The sequence below is a fragment of the Silurus aristotelis genome (assembly GCF_946808225.1).
Source record: "Silurus aristotelis genome assembly, chromosome: 21".
NCBI classification, from domain to species: Eukaryota; Metazoa; Chordata; class Actinopteri; order Siluriformes; family Siluridae; genus Silurus; species Silurus aristotelis.
The window spans coordinates 13,933,020-13,950,220 of NC_139594.1; the positions used below are offsets into that span (position 1 = coordinate 13,933,020).

General features: G+C 40.3%; 1 protein-coding gene across 2 annotated transcripts in view; it reads left to right on the plus strand.

Moving 5' to 3' along the window:
• The window catches only part of macf1a (microtubule actin crosslinking factor 1a), a 189,677-nt gene that overhangs the window by 5,564 nt on the left and 166,912 nt on the right, over positions 1-17,201 (plus strand). Inside the window, exon 3 of one of the 2 annotated variants that reach the window (XM_083523443.1) lies at positions 1,119-1,353. In XM_083523443.1, the coding sequence (XP_083379569.1) occupies positions 1,131-1,353 (223 nt within the window). In that variant the 5' untranslated portion in view covers positions 1,119-1,130. Of the gene's footprint in view, positions 1-1,118; positions 1,354-9,735; positions 10,259-17,201 lie in introns of those variants that run through there. The other variant, XM_083523432.1, reaches the window with a different exon arrangement.

The window sequence follows — 17,201 nt, forward strand, 5'->3', positions numbered from 1 at the left end:
CCATCTTCCTTTCCATGGGGTGATTATGCATAATGCTGAGGCTATTTTTTTTTTCCAGTGTATTTGTAAATGCTGTGAGAATTGGACTGAGACTTTAAATCAACACAACAACTCCGTGTCAGCACACATCGCTCCTGCAGCTGCCGTGATCAGTCAGAGTGTATGGCGAAATCGAAAAGATGCTTTTACCACAAAAAAACCTGCGTTTTCACTTTACATTGTGCCGCACAAGCATAATGAGATGGTGTGGCTCCGAACCACAGCTATGTATAAATGCTGGCTGCCACAACATAAAAACATTTCAGGAAAGTATGTTGATCAAGATTTAGCCACATTCATCTTTCTCTTGAGCTTTCTTGTTTCTCTGCAGAAAAAAGTAACAGAACCTGAAATGCACAAGAAATACATGGACGTCTATTGGACATAGATACTGCTCATCGATCTAAAAAGAAAATAAAAAAAAATTCCATTCCGGCTAAACGCAACACAGTTTACTGAAAATGCATTTACAAAAGTGGTCAGGCCAAGAAACAAAGTTAACTCATGAAAGTTTTAGAACTGTAGGTCATAAGGGCTTTTGGAAGATTTTGTTTGATATTTTATTAAAGGTGATGAAAGGCAGAAGGGAAAATCTGCAGCAACCTTTCACATAGGTCAGTGGTATTGATCTTTCAGCTCACGTGGAGCTCGGAGATGGACAGATGTCTAATCTTCCTCCCACAGGCCTCATTTCTTCCACCTGATTACAGAAAGAGAGAGAGAGAGAGAGAGAGAGAGAGAGAGAGAGAGAGAGAGAGAGAGATCGGCACTCTGGGCCATCACCAGAGCACCCTATATTGATTAGGACTTAAGCTTATATTAATAGTTTCTTAATAAGGATGATCAATTTCCCTCTCCATTTTCTCTCCATCATAATTCCTTGAGTCACTGGGATTCCTTAAATCACCTGATCTCCCCCTGCCCATTAGTTTCTCTGTTACTTAAGAAATACACAACTATACTGTGTAAATACATGAGTGGAAAAATTTTTTTCATGTTGCACAAATGTGTCTTATTTGTGCTTACTCATTACACCATACTGAAGTTCTAACCAACCCTCTGCTCGTGCTTTCTTTCAGCCCCACGGCGATATGTCTTCTTCTGACGAGGAGAGCCTGAGTGAGCGTTCATGTGTGAGCGAGCGCTCGTTTCGTAGCGAGCGTTCAGGTGGATCCTTGTCTCCGTGCCCCCATAGCACCACCGGGCCAAAAGGGGACACTCTGCCATGGAATCTGTCCAAACATGAGAGACGCAAGCGGAAGAGCCAGGACTCAGTGCTGGACCCTGCGGAAAGAGCCGTTGTGCGAGTAGCAGGTAGGAAGTCCATCTGTCTTGGCATCTGTTATTAAGGGTACTTTATCAGGAATGCATTAGAGACTGATTTTGAGTCACATTACATGACTTTGAATTACAGTGAGTTACAGCAGGATGTAATTTAGATCATGTGTTTTGGGGGAATTGGTGACAAAAAACACAAAACAGCAAAAGCATATGACTCAGTATTTCCCAGAAACAGAAAATATTTCGGAAGAAATACTGTGTAATTTAATAAATAAGGCATTAAACTTAATTGATAACCCTGAAGTAGATTATTCTCTTTTAAAACCTGCACCAAAGTATTTTATTTCTCATATGACAGTAATTTGCTAAAGATTATTTATAAATTGAAGAAATCTTTTTTTTCTGATTGGTCAGTGAAACATTAAAACATTAACTGATAACCTCAGCAATCACAAACCTATAATCATCGTATATCCAGATGTTACACAGATGAAAATGCGACTCCCTTTTGAGGCTGGTTCCTAACAAGGTTTCTTGTAATTACCATTACTGGGTCATTTTTTTCCTTTTCACTGTCACCTCTGACTCACTCAATATAAGTATAAGTATAAACTTATAGGGACAAATATATGATGCTAAAATGTATATTTGTATCTATTTAATTCTGTAAAGCTGCTTTGTTGAAAGTGCTATAGAAATAAATTGAGTTAGATAAACCCATTTCTGCTATTAATTACATCATAGCAGGTATAAACACTTTCTCTGAAAGTTAATAAGAAAAAATTCAGTCTAATTTCTTAAACTGTGTAAGTTGTAGAAACAATGACTTATTAGAACAAGCTCAGTCATAAATACGTTTGTGAATAAATAAATAAAAAAACCTAAATAAATACATCTTAAATAAATGTAATTTGTCTGTGAGTTATACTGCTGTTATACAAAATTAATCAATATAAAAGTGCTGTGCTTTATTAGAATAATCTATTAGAAATATGGATGTCAATATCCCTGTGCACAAAGCCACATCCATGAAGATATGGTTTTCATGAGTTAAACTGAAAGATCTTGAGTGGCCTGCTATAGAGCTCTGACCTCAACCCTACTGAACACCTTTGGGATAAATTGGAACGCTGACTGCACCCCAGGCCTCCTCACCTCACCTACATTAGTACCTGACTTTACTAAAACCCTTGTGGCTGAATGAGCACAAATCTCCACAAGCACATTGCAATATGTAGTGGAACATCTTCCCAGAAGAGTGGAGGCTACTATAGCAGCACACTTTAATTGAGCTGTTTTGAAACTAACTGTGTTCTAGTGTTTTAGGTTTGTAAATACTGTCACTATGCAACTGTGTGAAAGGAGTGGATTCTTCTAGAGCAATCCATAGTTTGTCTAGTTCTAAAAGGAAGAAGGATACACTTGTATACTTGCTGATTGAGTGTATTGTGTTGTATGTGAAATAGCCAAGAATGAGACAAAGAACTGAACTGTGCTGTAGGAGCAACTGAAAAAGTGTAGCGAGAAGGAAGGAAAAACAAGCTGCTGTACCAATAAAACCGGTGATAAAAGTTAAAAAGGCATGTAAGGATTCAGTCAAAACTGAAAACAGATATGCACATACTCACTGCATGGTGTAAATGCATTGCACATCTTTAGTTAGTAAGTCACAAGTGTGTCTTCTAGGTGTGCATTCTGTATACTTCTGTGAATTATCTATGCAGACTTTTATATGCCTTCTGAGCTCATAATTGTCGAAGCTCTGGCCTGTTGTCCTGCTTCATTACACATGGAACTGCAATAACAATCACTAGGAATGGGGTTAATACAAGCAGCTGAGCACTGAGTGGGAAAATTGATGATGAGGCAAAATAGGCAGTATACTAAGCATCTCGGAAATAACCGTTTCCAGGGTAAAAATTTTTTTCTCACAACTCGAAGGCGCCTCAGCTTTACTCCCTGGGTTTCCCTGTTGCCAAGGGGACACGTAAATTGTCCCTGTCATTTAGTTTCCAAGACTATGGAGAAAAATAAAGCACACTGGGAAGTAAAAAATGGCAAGAAAGGCCCCAAAACAAACAGGGAAAAACTGAGAGGGTGAGCATTTGAATTTTAATTTGAGCTTGAAAAAGACGGAGCAGATGTAGGGGGAGGGGGCAGAAACGATGAGGGTGCAATCAATTGAGACAAAAATGGGGAAATGAAAAGGAAAGGAGAAAGTACTAGAGGTAGCTGGGCCTCAGATAAAAGCTCGGGTTCAAAGTAGGGGGCGTTGAAGAGAAGAGTAATGACGACCAAGTGGCAAAGAGAGAGAAACGGTGATGATGGATGTGGAATAAGTTAGGAAATTAGGTTGTTTGCATTATATCCAATTAAAACATGTTCTTCATATACTGAATGTGGCGGCATTAGATTACTTGTTCGCCTTAGATCAGTGGTTTTGCTTAATGATTTCAGCGTATGTCCTTTTGCGCCACTTGGAGAAATTCGGTAAGCCAACCCCCCTTAAACTCAGTTCCTCAGGAATCCTTTTGATAGTTACCAGTTACAACTAATGAAAGGATTGTAAAACTTTACACATAGATGTAGAGTCACACATAGAACCTTTAATGGTTCCCACAGAGTATTGACTCCCAGACCTTTGTCTAAGAGCAGGGAAGTGGTAGCTCAGTGTTTAGGACTGAGTTTGAATTCCAGCCCTGCCATGCCGCCACTTTTGGCCGTAAACCCTCAACTGCTCAGCTGAATGAACGAGGTAATTGTAAGTCCTTCTGGATGAGAACATCTGCCAAATACCATTAACATAAAAGGATTCAATCAAAAAAAGACTTTGTAGTGCTAAGATGGAATCTTTTATTATGCAAATATAATAGTGTATGCATGATTCAGCAAGCTGTAGGATTTACTGAGCATACAAGTAACAAGGTTGATGGAAAAATAGAGATACCTCTATTGTATCCTGACTGGATTTTTTTAATTTTAGATTCAATAGGAATCCGGATTTTGTATCTGAGTCGACATTTTATGGACAGCTGTTTTAATGTGAAAAAAGAGAACTAATCTTATCTATTTCCATGTCCTGTCTCAGAAATTATGAGCACAAGATGATGCCTCAGTGTTTTGGCAGATTTCTACTAATGTCTGTGTGCAATCTGTGGACAATGTGTAAATCTGAGACCCTGCCAAGCGGAGCATGATGATGATGATTATGCTGATTATGATTTACAGCTGCGATTAGATTTCACTCTAAGTCAAGATCCAGTGTCTGTGTGTACTGTATTTCCAGACCAGGATGACCGGGGCTTCTTGATGAATTGGCAACAGCTTTAAATGATTACGTTCTTACACCCGGCTAGTGAATTTAAATGCAGACCACTATGTCATTATTATCAGTGACATAGTGGTCTGCATTTAAATGCAGACCACTATGTCATTATTATCAGTGAAACTGTCCAGCCCTCCTGTGAGCAGTAAACCTGGTTTATTTACTGCATTATTTTATCCAATAAACCAGTTCAGTGTGGTATTCTTTTGCATGATGTGGTTGACATCATGACCAAAGAATGGAGACGTGGTAACTATTAAGGAAATCTTGACAAGCACTAGTTGTAAAAGAGCAGAGGGGATTCTAAATCTGTGTCTGAGTCACTATTCATGATTAATCTCCATCTTCTCTATTCTGTCTTACTCTGTTTTTGGTAATGTGTCTCTGGCTGATGGATGAACAGTAACAGTGGGTCAGAAGTAATATGCAATGGCAGAATATGCTGTACTTATTCAGTACTGCTGGACACCGTTTCAAATCTGCTTTAATACTTATGGCTAACTTCAGGATCTTTTCTTCTCTGCTGAATTTAGTATAAACCGATCAGGCATAACTTTATGACCACTGACTTGTGAATAACAAGTGAATAACACTGATTATCTCTTCATCATGGCACCTGTTAGTGGGTGGGATATATTAGGCAGTAAGTGAACATTTCATCTTTAAAGTTGATGTGTTAGAAGCAGGAAAAATGGGCAAGGGGCCAAAAACGAGGGCCAAATTGTAATGTTTAGATGACTGGGTCAGAGCATCTCCAAAACTGCAGCTCTTGATGTTCCTGGTCTGCAGTGGTCAGTGTTTAAGAAAAGCGATCCAAGGAAGGAACATTGGTGAACCAGCGACAGGTTAATGGGCGGTCGAAGCTCATTGATGCACATGGGGAGCGAGGGCTGGCTCATGTGGTCCGATCCAACAGATGTTTTGCACTCTCACATACAAGAACTCTTTTAATTGCTCTGTTGCAAGCATCCATTTTAATATGAATACACAAGTGTGTATTCAACCTTATATTTTAGCATCTGTGTGTTTACCAGGAACCAGAACAAAAGCATTGAACTTTTATAACAGTCTAAGGACACAAACTTATAATTATTGGAATGAATACAGTAAAGTTTATTTATAATCTGTGCAAAGATTCTGATGTGTTACTGCTTATAAGTGATAAAAGGAACCAACTTGTTTTTGCGTGTTATACAACATTTATTGGTTAAAAAGTGCAATTTTTAATTCATTAAAAAAATGCTTGTTTCATTACTGTAATTTGAGATTAATACAGTAAGACCCTACAGGTCAGGCTTTTTATTAAAATATGATTGCCTGCTCCATATTATATCGTATTGCTCTACAGCAGCACAGTGTTATTCCTTTCTTCTGGAATTAATTGTCTCTTTAAAAAAAAAATAAAAATAATAATAATCTTTCAATATCTTTCCATAGTGGATAGACACTAAGATGAAAAATTCTACCGTATTCCTTTAAGTACTTGTTTGTGCTCGACGTTTCCAAAAATGTCTTCGTCTCTGCTAGTAAAGGGTGAATGTCCTCAATTTTGTAAACTCCTGAGTTTTAAGTGTGTTTTAGGTCATTGCATTGTCGCTTGCCTGTGGAGAAGGAATGAATTTAAATATAGAAAATATTTCTGAAAATGTATCTGCCCTCACTTCATAGTTGCACTATCAGGATTCATCAGTGCATTACATTCTGTTGTGTCAGTAAATAAGCAAATAGTAACCTAGTTTTTCCTGTATTAGGAGTAAAAGAGAGTTGTGTGTAAGAATCTGCTGTTTCAGTGTTTTTAACCACAGCTGTGTCTTTTGGCCTTAGTAACGATTGCTTTTCTGATGTGACCTACTTATCACACAAATGTGTAAAAACAAAACACACTCTCAGAAAATCCTGATAGCCGAAACTTGTGGGACTGTGCCCTGAGAAACAAAGTTTCCTGACAGGAAATAACATTCATTGTACCACAATTTTTTTATTCGTGCCACATTAAAACTTGCCTTATAACATTTCACTATGTTAAAAATATACTGCTTATAAATATACTATTATTTTCTACAATGTAAAAATGAGTTTTATTACAACCGATTAAAATAATACAGATACAGCACATGTCAAGCTATACTTGGCCTTTCTTCTGTCACTAGATGGCACAGTTTGTGGATTATTGGAATAAAAAACTTCTGGCTGCATCACTACTGAATGCTATGGGAACTTCATTACATGCCAAATAAGTGACACTTTCAATGGTCTGCTCAGTTCAGTGGATGATTTTAAAGCGGATGTGATTGTGATCAACCATGATGCATGACAGAGTAAAGGAACAAAAATTTGACATTTAATTGTATGCTAAGTAAAGACAAAGTAAAAAAGGAAACGTTCCATAGTTTTACTTAAAGCAGGATATTTAGTTATGAATTGAGATATAGAAGGCACACTTGGATTATTGTTTGCTCAGAGGTTCTGTGCATGCTGGCTCTGTGTCTGTCTGGGTTTTTGCTGCATTCTCTGGTTTCCTCCACCTCCCAAAAACAGGGCAGCAGGTGGATTGTCTGAGAAAATAGCTATTTGTTGTGTATGTTCATGGCCCTATGTAATTGACTATTCCTGGTATAGGCATTTTATTTTCATTCATGGCATTTGGCAGAGGCCCTTATCTAGAGTGACTTACGCTGAGCAGCTATGAGGTTAAGAGCCTGGTAGCTTGGTGTGGCTGGGATTTGAACTCACAACTTTTGGATCCAAAGTCCAATGCCTTAAACACTAAGCTGCCACCCTTTGGATTAACAGTGACACTGAACAGGATAAAGTGGTTACTGAAAATCAGTGAGTGAACTATTGAGTAATAGCATGATCAAATTTCAGAAAGATTTTTTGGTAGGAGTGGGGAGACACGCTGAATGTCTTACCCATACCCTATTCACTGTCCAGTGCAGATTCTTTTACTATACTAGTGGGAAAATTCTAACAATCTTATGAAATAAGTGTAAAAGTGCATGTATGTGTGTGGTGGACGTGGGCATGTTTTCAGTGTGTATTCCTGTCTCATGCTCAGTTTCCCAGAGATAGGCTTAGGATCCTGCATGTCTCAATACCATGCACAATTTTTTTTTTTTTTTACATCTCATGTTCTATGCATTTATTGTTGATATTGTGATTTGTGGTGAGAGTAGGGAGCACGCTGAGAAGAGACTGGAGGTGGAGACACGTGCTGGAGAGAAGGGGAATGAAAGTCAGTAGGAGTAAGACAGAGTACATGTGTGTAAATGAGAGGGAGGGCAGTGGAGTGGTGCAGGGAAAAGAGGTGGAGAAGGTGGAGGGGTTCAGGTACCTGGGGTCAACAGTGCAAAGTAATGGAAAGTGTGTTAGAGAAGTGAAGAAAAGAGTGCAGGCAGGGTGGAGTGGGTGGAGAAGAGTGGCAGGAATGATGTGTGATAGAAGAGTGTATGTATGTATATATATATATACATACACACACACACACACACACACATTGGTGGACATGGGTTATATCGGTAGGAGAATGCTGAAGATGGAGCCACCAGGAAGGAGAAAAAGAGGAAGGCCAAGGAGGAGATTTATGGATGTGGTGAGGGAAGACATGCAGGTGGTTGGTTTGAAAGAGGCAGATGTAGAGGACAGGGAGGTATGGAGACGGATGATCCGCTGTGACGCCCCCTAATGGTAGCAGCCGAGAAGAAGAAGTTCAATGCATTTATTGTCCCTGGAATTTAGTGTCCTGTGAATGTACTCTCCTGCTTGTCTTACACTGTTTTCACACTATACTTTTGCTTTATTTAGTGTGTACTGTTCTGCATTGCACCTGGAGAAACATTTCATTCTAATGCATTTAGATTTTCTCAGTTGGCCTAAACTCGATCAGAATCACTGAGTTAGGTGTGAATATATTTTGGCTGTGATTATGTATTAAATTATTTCCAATAGTATATTCTTTTCATTTCATAGAAGCAACCCATTGTCCGTTTACATTGGAGTTTCTTTGCAATCAGATTTCAGTCATCAAATCAAATCAAATGGGTAAACAGAATCTGCTTTGAGCCTTCAGGATCAGCACTGCTGAGCTGCAGCGCTCTGTTATACTGCATTTCTCTGAAATATTGATGTTTTTATAGCTGTGGCATCATAATGATGGTATTAAGAAGTGGATTGATTCAGGCAGGACACCAGTGAATGCCTAGGTGTGAAATGCATAGCTTGCCACTGTTCCAATCTACAACGACAATATAAGGCCACTTGACTTGTCCCGGGTCTGACCACGATGAAGTGGTTACTAAATTATGCATTGATTTGCATAATGAATCCAATTAACCAAGTAAATGAATTAGCATAATTAGCAAAACCAATCAAAGGTCACACACCTTGCTTTTGCCTGGTTTGGCTACACACATGAAGATCTCAGTGTGAGATGTTGCCCCAAAAGCACTAACGATTATAATGAGTGGGTCATCATTATGATTCCCTCAATTCCCTCCTGGAGATGGTTTTCCTACCTTCCTTCCGTCCACCTTTCCTTCTACATCCTTTCCTTGCTTGCTCGGAAGGAGGAGACAGAAGGAGAGAAAAGGGAAGTAGGGGAAAGGGAAGCCCCCCTGGTTGGTTGGTGAGGTTGCAGTGCAGGACATGGCTTTGTCAGATCAGGACACGGCTTTGTCAGATCAGGACACGTCACCGGAAATAGAAAGGGTTTGCACTCAGCTGCGCCGCTTCACTTTGACCAGAGAGGGGCGCCACAGGCTGGGCTTTCACTTCTGCAGGATACGCTCTGCTGCGGTACAGGAATCAGTGGCAGGGGCGGTATGGAGGAACTGCAGGAAGAGTAGAGAAAGGCGAGCTCTTTTTTAGAGAGGGAGGAGGACAACAGGGTGGCTGGATGCGTGCAGGAACAGAAGCGGCCATTACAGCGAGCATCCAGCCGACAACACGCACACGCACACGCACATACAGGCACACACACACGCCGGTGCGTGGGATATAAGGAGCGGGATGTGATTACACTGGGAAGCAGAAAACGGACAGCCCACTGCGAGCGCCTCCCTCGATCTCTCTCTCTCTCTCACTCACACACACACACACACACACACACACATAAATCCCATTTGCCGGCTAGATCGCAGGAAGAAAAGGCTTGAAGCAGCCGTGCACCAAAATATGGATTTCCCCAACCGCGCCTTTCTATGAGGATTTGTTTCTATGGTGGTTCTTTAGACTATGTAACCGATATACAATAATATTATTCTTATTTTATTTTTTGTAATTATTATGATTATTATTTCTAGAAATTGAAGTGAGCCAGGATAATCCAGCGCTTTCGGTCAAAAGGAAACACATTAGAGCCAGGTTATTGTCCCGACATTAGGGCTTGGAAACCCGGCGGCGGGTGAGAGCTTTAAACCGCGGGCTGGATCGGAAGCCGAGGCGGACTGACAGCTGCTCCCGGAGCGCCGGCTCCTCCGGGCTGGATTAACGTTACTGCTATAGCGGGGATCCAGGACACCATGGCCGGCTTCGTCCCGGGCTTACTGCCCACGACTCATTCACAAGAAAAAGAGTTTGCTAAAGCCTACGAGGATGTCCTGGAGAGATATAAAGGTGAACATGGTTACATTACAAGCTGAAGTGTGCGTGCGTGTGTGTGTGTATAGTGCTTATATACACGTGATTGTAGGAGTCAAATGATTGTTTCGGTTTTGTCAAATCATAAATGTCACTTGAATCACATTAAATGATGCATTGACTTTATATGGAATATACTAAGAGTCGTAACCTGTATTTTCATGCTCATAAATTAGAAACAAAAGGCACAAATTCCCTGGAAGCCTGTAGGTGTTTGCTGGTGTTTGGACCTGTCTCATGTTCTTTGTGATTGGATCCAATGGTTGAACAGAATTAGGGCTTTAAAAATGGAGTTATACCGAAATGAAAAGCTTTGGAGAAACTGAGGGATGGAATAAGAAGCAGGGCATTTGTATTGCAGCCCAGATGAAAAGGGGCTCTTTTAATTATTGATTGATCCCTATGCAACCTGAGGAGATGTCAGATGGGCAGCTAGTTGTCCAGGGCAAGTGAAATATTGCTCTCTTTTTTTCAATGATATAATAAAAAATGGTGTTTTTTTTTAAAAGGTTTGTCCTATTGTAAGCCCTCTGGAGTATTTGCCTGTAAATCTCTGAGTGAATGGCTCGCATTTTATCTCCATCAAATTATCAAGCACTTATTGTGACCATAAAACCCTACGTGGTAAATGAAGGCCATGTATGTTCGAGGTTATTATCCCTACTCCATCTCTCGCTCATGTGCTTTATTAACCTTCAGGGACAACAGATGCAAATTGGTTGGTGTTACCACATTTCCAAAAGCTCTTGCAATATGTCTTAGAGGTGCGTTTTTTCATGCTGATGGTTTTATTGCGAACGAATTCTTGGCCCTAGAAGAGAAGGTTCATTAATCAAATCTTTAACTGTGGTTTGTATTATATATTACACTCCCGTTGTAATGTTGTACCTGTTCACAATGTGTCGCATTTAACTGACGTGACTTTTCCAAACTACCCAGTGTAACCTACCTGAGTTATGCAATCGACCTTCTCATGACTAAGAGCTTAACTTTCAAGCAGTCGCTTTAATCCACCCGAAAGAGCGGTGTGGTTTACCTGGCTTCTCCTCCCCACCCGCTTTGTCCTGTTTACTCTACAGTTGTCCTGTGTTTGGAGTGAATTCCAGCATCCAAATACTAGATTCCCTTCAACGTATGTTTGCGAGGGCAGGGCGTATCCTTGTACATCTTGTGTGTGTTGCTTCATGTGGATATGAAATGCGAACTCGGCCGAATGCTGAAGCATCGCTTAGGTCAAATAGGAGGAAACATGTGATACAGGTTTGAATAATTCAAGGCGTAAGTTGTTTTTCTAACATGCTGGGAGCTGACGTGAGTTTAGAACAATAGCAGGATATCTAAAAGAGTCTGGGGTGACCGAAAAAGGAAAAGAGAGCCATGGGGTTTATAAAGAAACATACAGAAAAAACACACAGTGACTAAGAACATTCTTAATATTTCTGAAGAAGATAGCCTGATACCCTAAGAAGCTGCTGGTGTAGAATGACTCTGGTGTTTTTAATTTTTTTTAATTTTTTTTATTATTTTGATTATTTCAATGACCGCATAATGCATGATATCTTAAATGCAGTGGCGGGCCAGTCAGGGCTAGCAAAGCCTTCTCTGCTGTCCTAAACACTATCAGAAGCTTCTGACCTTCATTTACAACCTAAATTCTAATATTTGTTCCATGAGATCGTATTAATTTATTCCCAAAAGTTTATTATCTTCATTTCGTAGAGTTTCTCTTGGCTGAACTGCTTCCAGTACGTTTATGTGGATGTTCGCTTTTTTGTCCAATCAGATTTCAGCCTCTATGTGCTGCCATGTCAATCTAATCTGCCCAGGGCCTTTAAAGTCAGTACTGCTGGCTCTTTGACCATTGTCTCCCTAAGAAATAGCTCTGTTTCTTTAACCAATAAGATTTCATATTGTTCTCACAGGGCAGCTAGCTGGCCCAGAAAAGCGTCAGCATTTTTCCGTCCTCTGATTGGTTGGTCAGAGGGAAAAATGTTACAGCCAAGTTCGACTGACAAAACATGTCTGTAGCACACTGCACACATGAATACATCTGAGTTAGACTTTTTTATGACTACGGAGGAAGAGAAATGGATTTGGTCTCGGACATTCTTAAAAATAAATTAAGAAAAGCTAGACATCGTGAGGAGGTCGGCCAACCTCGAAGCTAGCTAGCGTGTCTCAGCCCGGGAAAGGGTTTGTTCACAATTCCAGACCAGAGAGTGTAAGTGATGCTCTTTAAAACATTGTAGAGAATGTCTTTGTGAACTTTGTGTTTTTTAATGTCATTGTTTGGTCCTGATATTCAGTGCAATCATGATTGTGAATGTGTGCGTTGAGTAATATATATGTTTTGAGACTCGCTCCGTTTACAAAAAAAAACTTTATTTCATCTGTGTTTACACACTACCACCTTCAAAGTAGTTGCCTGAACAGCAGTACAGCTCTCCCAGCATTCCTGACACTTATGGAATGTGTCCTGGAAGTCTTCTTTTCGAAACGTGTCAAGCACCTTCTGCGATTCATGCTGGATCTCTGCAGTGGTGTCAAAGCGGTGACCTTTGAGCTGAATCTTCATCTTTGGGAAGAGGGCGAAGTCTGCAGGAGCCAAATTTGGCGGAATTGAGCTCATGAGATGATTTCCGGCGGGAAACTCACGTGTGAGGAGAGCTCAGAGACAGGGTATTTTAACTTGCTATCCATGATGAAATAGCAGATGTGGTAACACACTTGGTCAGATTAGCATCAGTTGCACAGCGCTTGATGAGCACAAGACGATGTCTTTTGCCACACTGACTTAGAAAGGTCGGTGCTCCCTGTACCTGTGTGTGCAGCCTTGTGCTGACATCTGTTGGTGTGTTACAAAAGTTGTCTCGATGTTTTGATACCACCTTATATGTATGTGTGTTGTGCGTGTATATATGTGTATATATACACATGAGGTTTGTTGTTTCAGTACAAAACTTAAATGCTGCATTGACAACCTGATTCTGGTATTTAACTGAAACATTTGTCCTCATAGGGCTCGATACTATTAGATCCTTATGAAAGGGACTATCTACAGTTTCGGAAGCTTCAGTGAAATTACTGTGGAATGTTGTGTGTCAGAGGGGTTTGAACTTGTCTGTGTTGTAGCTGTGGACACTACAACTGAGCTTCAAATGCTGGTTAATGGTAAACTATTTTCCCACAATGTTTAGGTGTCCTTTGCCCTAAAACCAGCACCACACATGCAAACACACACATGAAGACGAGGGATAGCAAGAGAGAGAAAGGAAATTATTTTGTCATCATGTGAACATCCTGACATCCTGATGATGTTCGGCGGTTTCCACTGCTTCAATTCGGCCAGCAAGCATCTTGTTGTACGTACTCTACAAATATGTCTGTTTGTTCAAGCAGCTCTTACTGTTCGGGACAGTTGTGACTGCCGATGTGGAAAGTCCCAAACATTTTTTTTTTTTTGTTGTTCCCTAATGCAGCTCTGGTTTGGAGAAGAAAGCTGAGCCAGTGTGCCGACTGAGACAAGTCATTATTGCTTCGTTGTTTTTTCCTGCATGGCCTACTTTACTTCAATCCTTTCCACTTGCTTCCCATGACAGAATTCAGCCAACATGGCTTCATGCTGCGTTTGCCTTGACCTTTTCTCCGTTTCCCCTCTCGTGTCCTCTCTGTCCTGACACACAGCATTACAGCATTAATACCCTCACTTCCTGTTTGCTGTTCATACTTTTACAGTATGCGATTGTTCCAGAAGGAAGAGAAAATGCTCACAGAGCAGAACAAAGTTTACTTCCATCATGCTTGTTAGAACTCTCTCTGTACTTGAAAAACCTTTTGTGGTGTACCATTGGTCACTTTGCCATGCTGTGTTCAATAAATACCATAAAGAAGGACTGTTCATCAGATAAGTGTGTGAGTGTCCACATACAATATATGGACAAAAGTATTGGGACATCTGACTTTTCCAACACAACGATACTAGAAATTCCAAAACTATTCCACAATGCCTTTGCTCAAAGATCAGTACCTGACTTAACACACACCCTTGTGGCTGAATGAGCACAAATCTTTACAAGCACACTCCAAGATCTTGAGGAACATCTTCCCAGGATGTAGTCTGTGTGTGCATGTTTGTATGTGTGTCTGGCCTCCTTAAGTATGTAGGGGTCGCTGCACCCTCAGTACGCTCTCGCTGCACTCCTGCTGCACTTCCTCTTCACAGAAACGTTCTGGACCTGGTGTTCTGAGTGAACTTGCATAACACATCTCCTGCTGTTTGTTGAAGAACATATGAGCTGTTTTTCGCTAAACATTTAATTAAAGGTTAAACACTTTTTAACCGAATCCAGAAATTATTATACTTATTTTCAGAAAGTGTGTACATGTGAATACCAAGAAATAACATGTACATGTACTGAGAAAGGAAAAATCTTTTGCTCTAGTTTTCCAGGAGGCACCATGGTCACAAATCCAGGGTTTAAATCTGAAATTGTAATATTTGGCTCGTTATATACATGGACAGTATCTTTCTTTGCATATCCCACTGATGTTAGGAAGCTGGAGTCAGAGCACAGGGTCAACTATGATACAGCGCCCCCTGGAGCACAGAGGGTTAAGGTCCTTGCTCATAGGCCCAAGAGTGAGAGTTTGGTGAACCTTTTGATCAGTAACCCAGAGCTTGGACTTTTATATGTTATTTTCTGTCTGCACCATTCTGGGTTCTCTAAATTTTCTCCAAACTCCTAAAAACTAAACTTATCAGTATATTGGCTAATCAAACTGCCCTTTGTGGTAAATGTGTGTGCAGTGTTCTCTCTTTCAAGTTTCCCTGTGTTTCCAAGATAGACTCAGAATCCACCACAACCCTAACTGGGTTAATATTGTTACTTAAGTGTGAATGAAAGAACAGAGGAACATCTACATAACAGTTGTAGTTTTAAGGTTTGGATGAATTATTCGTTTGTCCTCATGTCCTTCTATTATTTGAGTTTCACACCTGTTTTTTTTTTTTTTTTTTTGTCTACAGAAAGAGGCATAACTTAAGTCCCTGGTAAATCAACCATCCTTTAATTTGCTGACTTTTTAATTATGCATTTGTGAGAGCTCTGTGGACTCTGCATTACAGCACCTTGGTGTATACCTCGAGATGAATCGATGGTGAGGCTCCAGACTGGAGCGAGAGTGACCTCAGTGCTCCCTACTCACACTACAGTAGCTTTCACACTCACACACACACACACACACACACACACACACACACCTCTTTCTTTTTGCTGTCTCTGCACTGTACTGGATAGCTACATCACAAGGTTTGGAGAACAAGCAGAGCTCTATGTGGCCTTATGAAGGACTGAAGAGGCAGTGGGGGTTGAATAAAGGAGGGCTGGAGAGGACAGATGGAGAGAAGCATGTTAAACTGTTAATGAATAAATCATGTAGTGCATGTTAAAGGCACTGGGACCCTGCAGCTCAGAGGGGCATTGATTTTAAAGGCACCAGACACCCCATCCTGTCCACACACACACACACTGATCATCAGGACCATCACAGAATTCCCACTTTATTCTCTTTACCATTGAGAAGTTCTCAGCTAGCCTGTTATTTTCAATAGGTCCTTCTAATATTTTTCCATCCCCAGTGCAGCGTTAATGAAGGAAAAGGTGTTTTATGTCATAATGGTGCCACATAAAATCCCCTAGCGGACATACCAAGGCTAGATCATGCCATTTCCTTATCCTCTGGGCAGCCAGGTTATAGGAAGCACCTGTGTGTTTAGAATGGTCCTGTTCTTTTTATACTGCTGTGGCTGAAAGACAACCTTTGTGTGTGCCTGTGCTGGAATCTGATGTGTTTGTGAAAGCTGGGAACAAATCCATCCAGCTGCCATTCTGCCATCTCGTACATCCGTCTCTCTTCTGGGAGAATTGACAGTTTTATAGATCGCTGGGTATAGAGAGCGGAAGTAGAGATACCAGAATTCATCGGTCTCCTCCATGTGTGCAGATTGTAGTGAGAAAGATCCTGGAATAGAGTGTGAGGAACGGAACACGGCTGAGCTGTTAGGATTGAATTTGATAAAATTATGCCGTAGCATTTCGGCTCACCTTTAAATAAATAATAAAAAGAAAATGTCAGATGCCTTTTCAAATGATTTGCAATGCAGTTGTAAAGACCCTGTTTATGTTTAATCAACAAAAATAACGTTTTTCTAAAATGGCACGTTCTTTTGACTACAGTGTTCTTCTATTTGTTTTTACAGAAGTTCCTCTTCTACAGTGTAACAAAAAAATAAAATTTGTACCATGTTTGTTGTTTTGACGTGACATTAAAATTGTATGGAGTGTACAGCTCTAATGGCATGAAAGAAACCAGAGGATTGTTCCATTTCGCCCTCTTTCTAGGCAAAACTGCGTTACTTTTAAGTGAGGTAATAAACAGTATTACAATGGGTTCAGCCATCTTGATTTTGATGTGATCACATGACAATAATTTAGTAGCATTTTCAAGAATTCATCAATTCCTCTTTTTCTCAGTACAACAGATTTATGTACTTTGGGTGAAAATAGTTTTAGTGTTAATGGAAAGAGGGCAAAATGTAACACAGATTAAAAAAAAAAAAAAAACTGTGTATTTGTAGCTGTATTATGTTCGTGAGGACACAGTCCAGTCCAGGCAGCTCTGTAATGGGTTGAGACCAAATTGGCTGGTTTCAGGGGGTTTACCTCCAGCAAAATGACTGACTGTCCCAATAATATACCGGAAAGCAGTGTGTGTCTATAAAGTATACAAAGTATTTGGTTCTCATGTTCTCCTTTTGGTAGTCTGGGCATTAATAATTTCTTTATATTCCGATATAAGACAATTCCAATAAAATCCTTCTGATGTCTAACATTCAGCAAGCCTCTTGATGATTGACCTC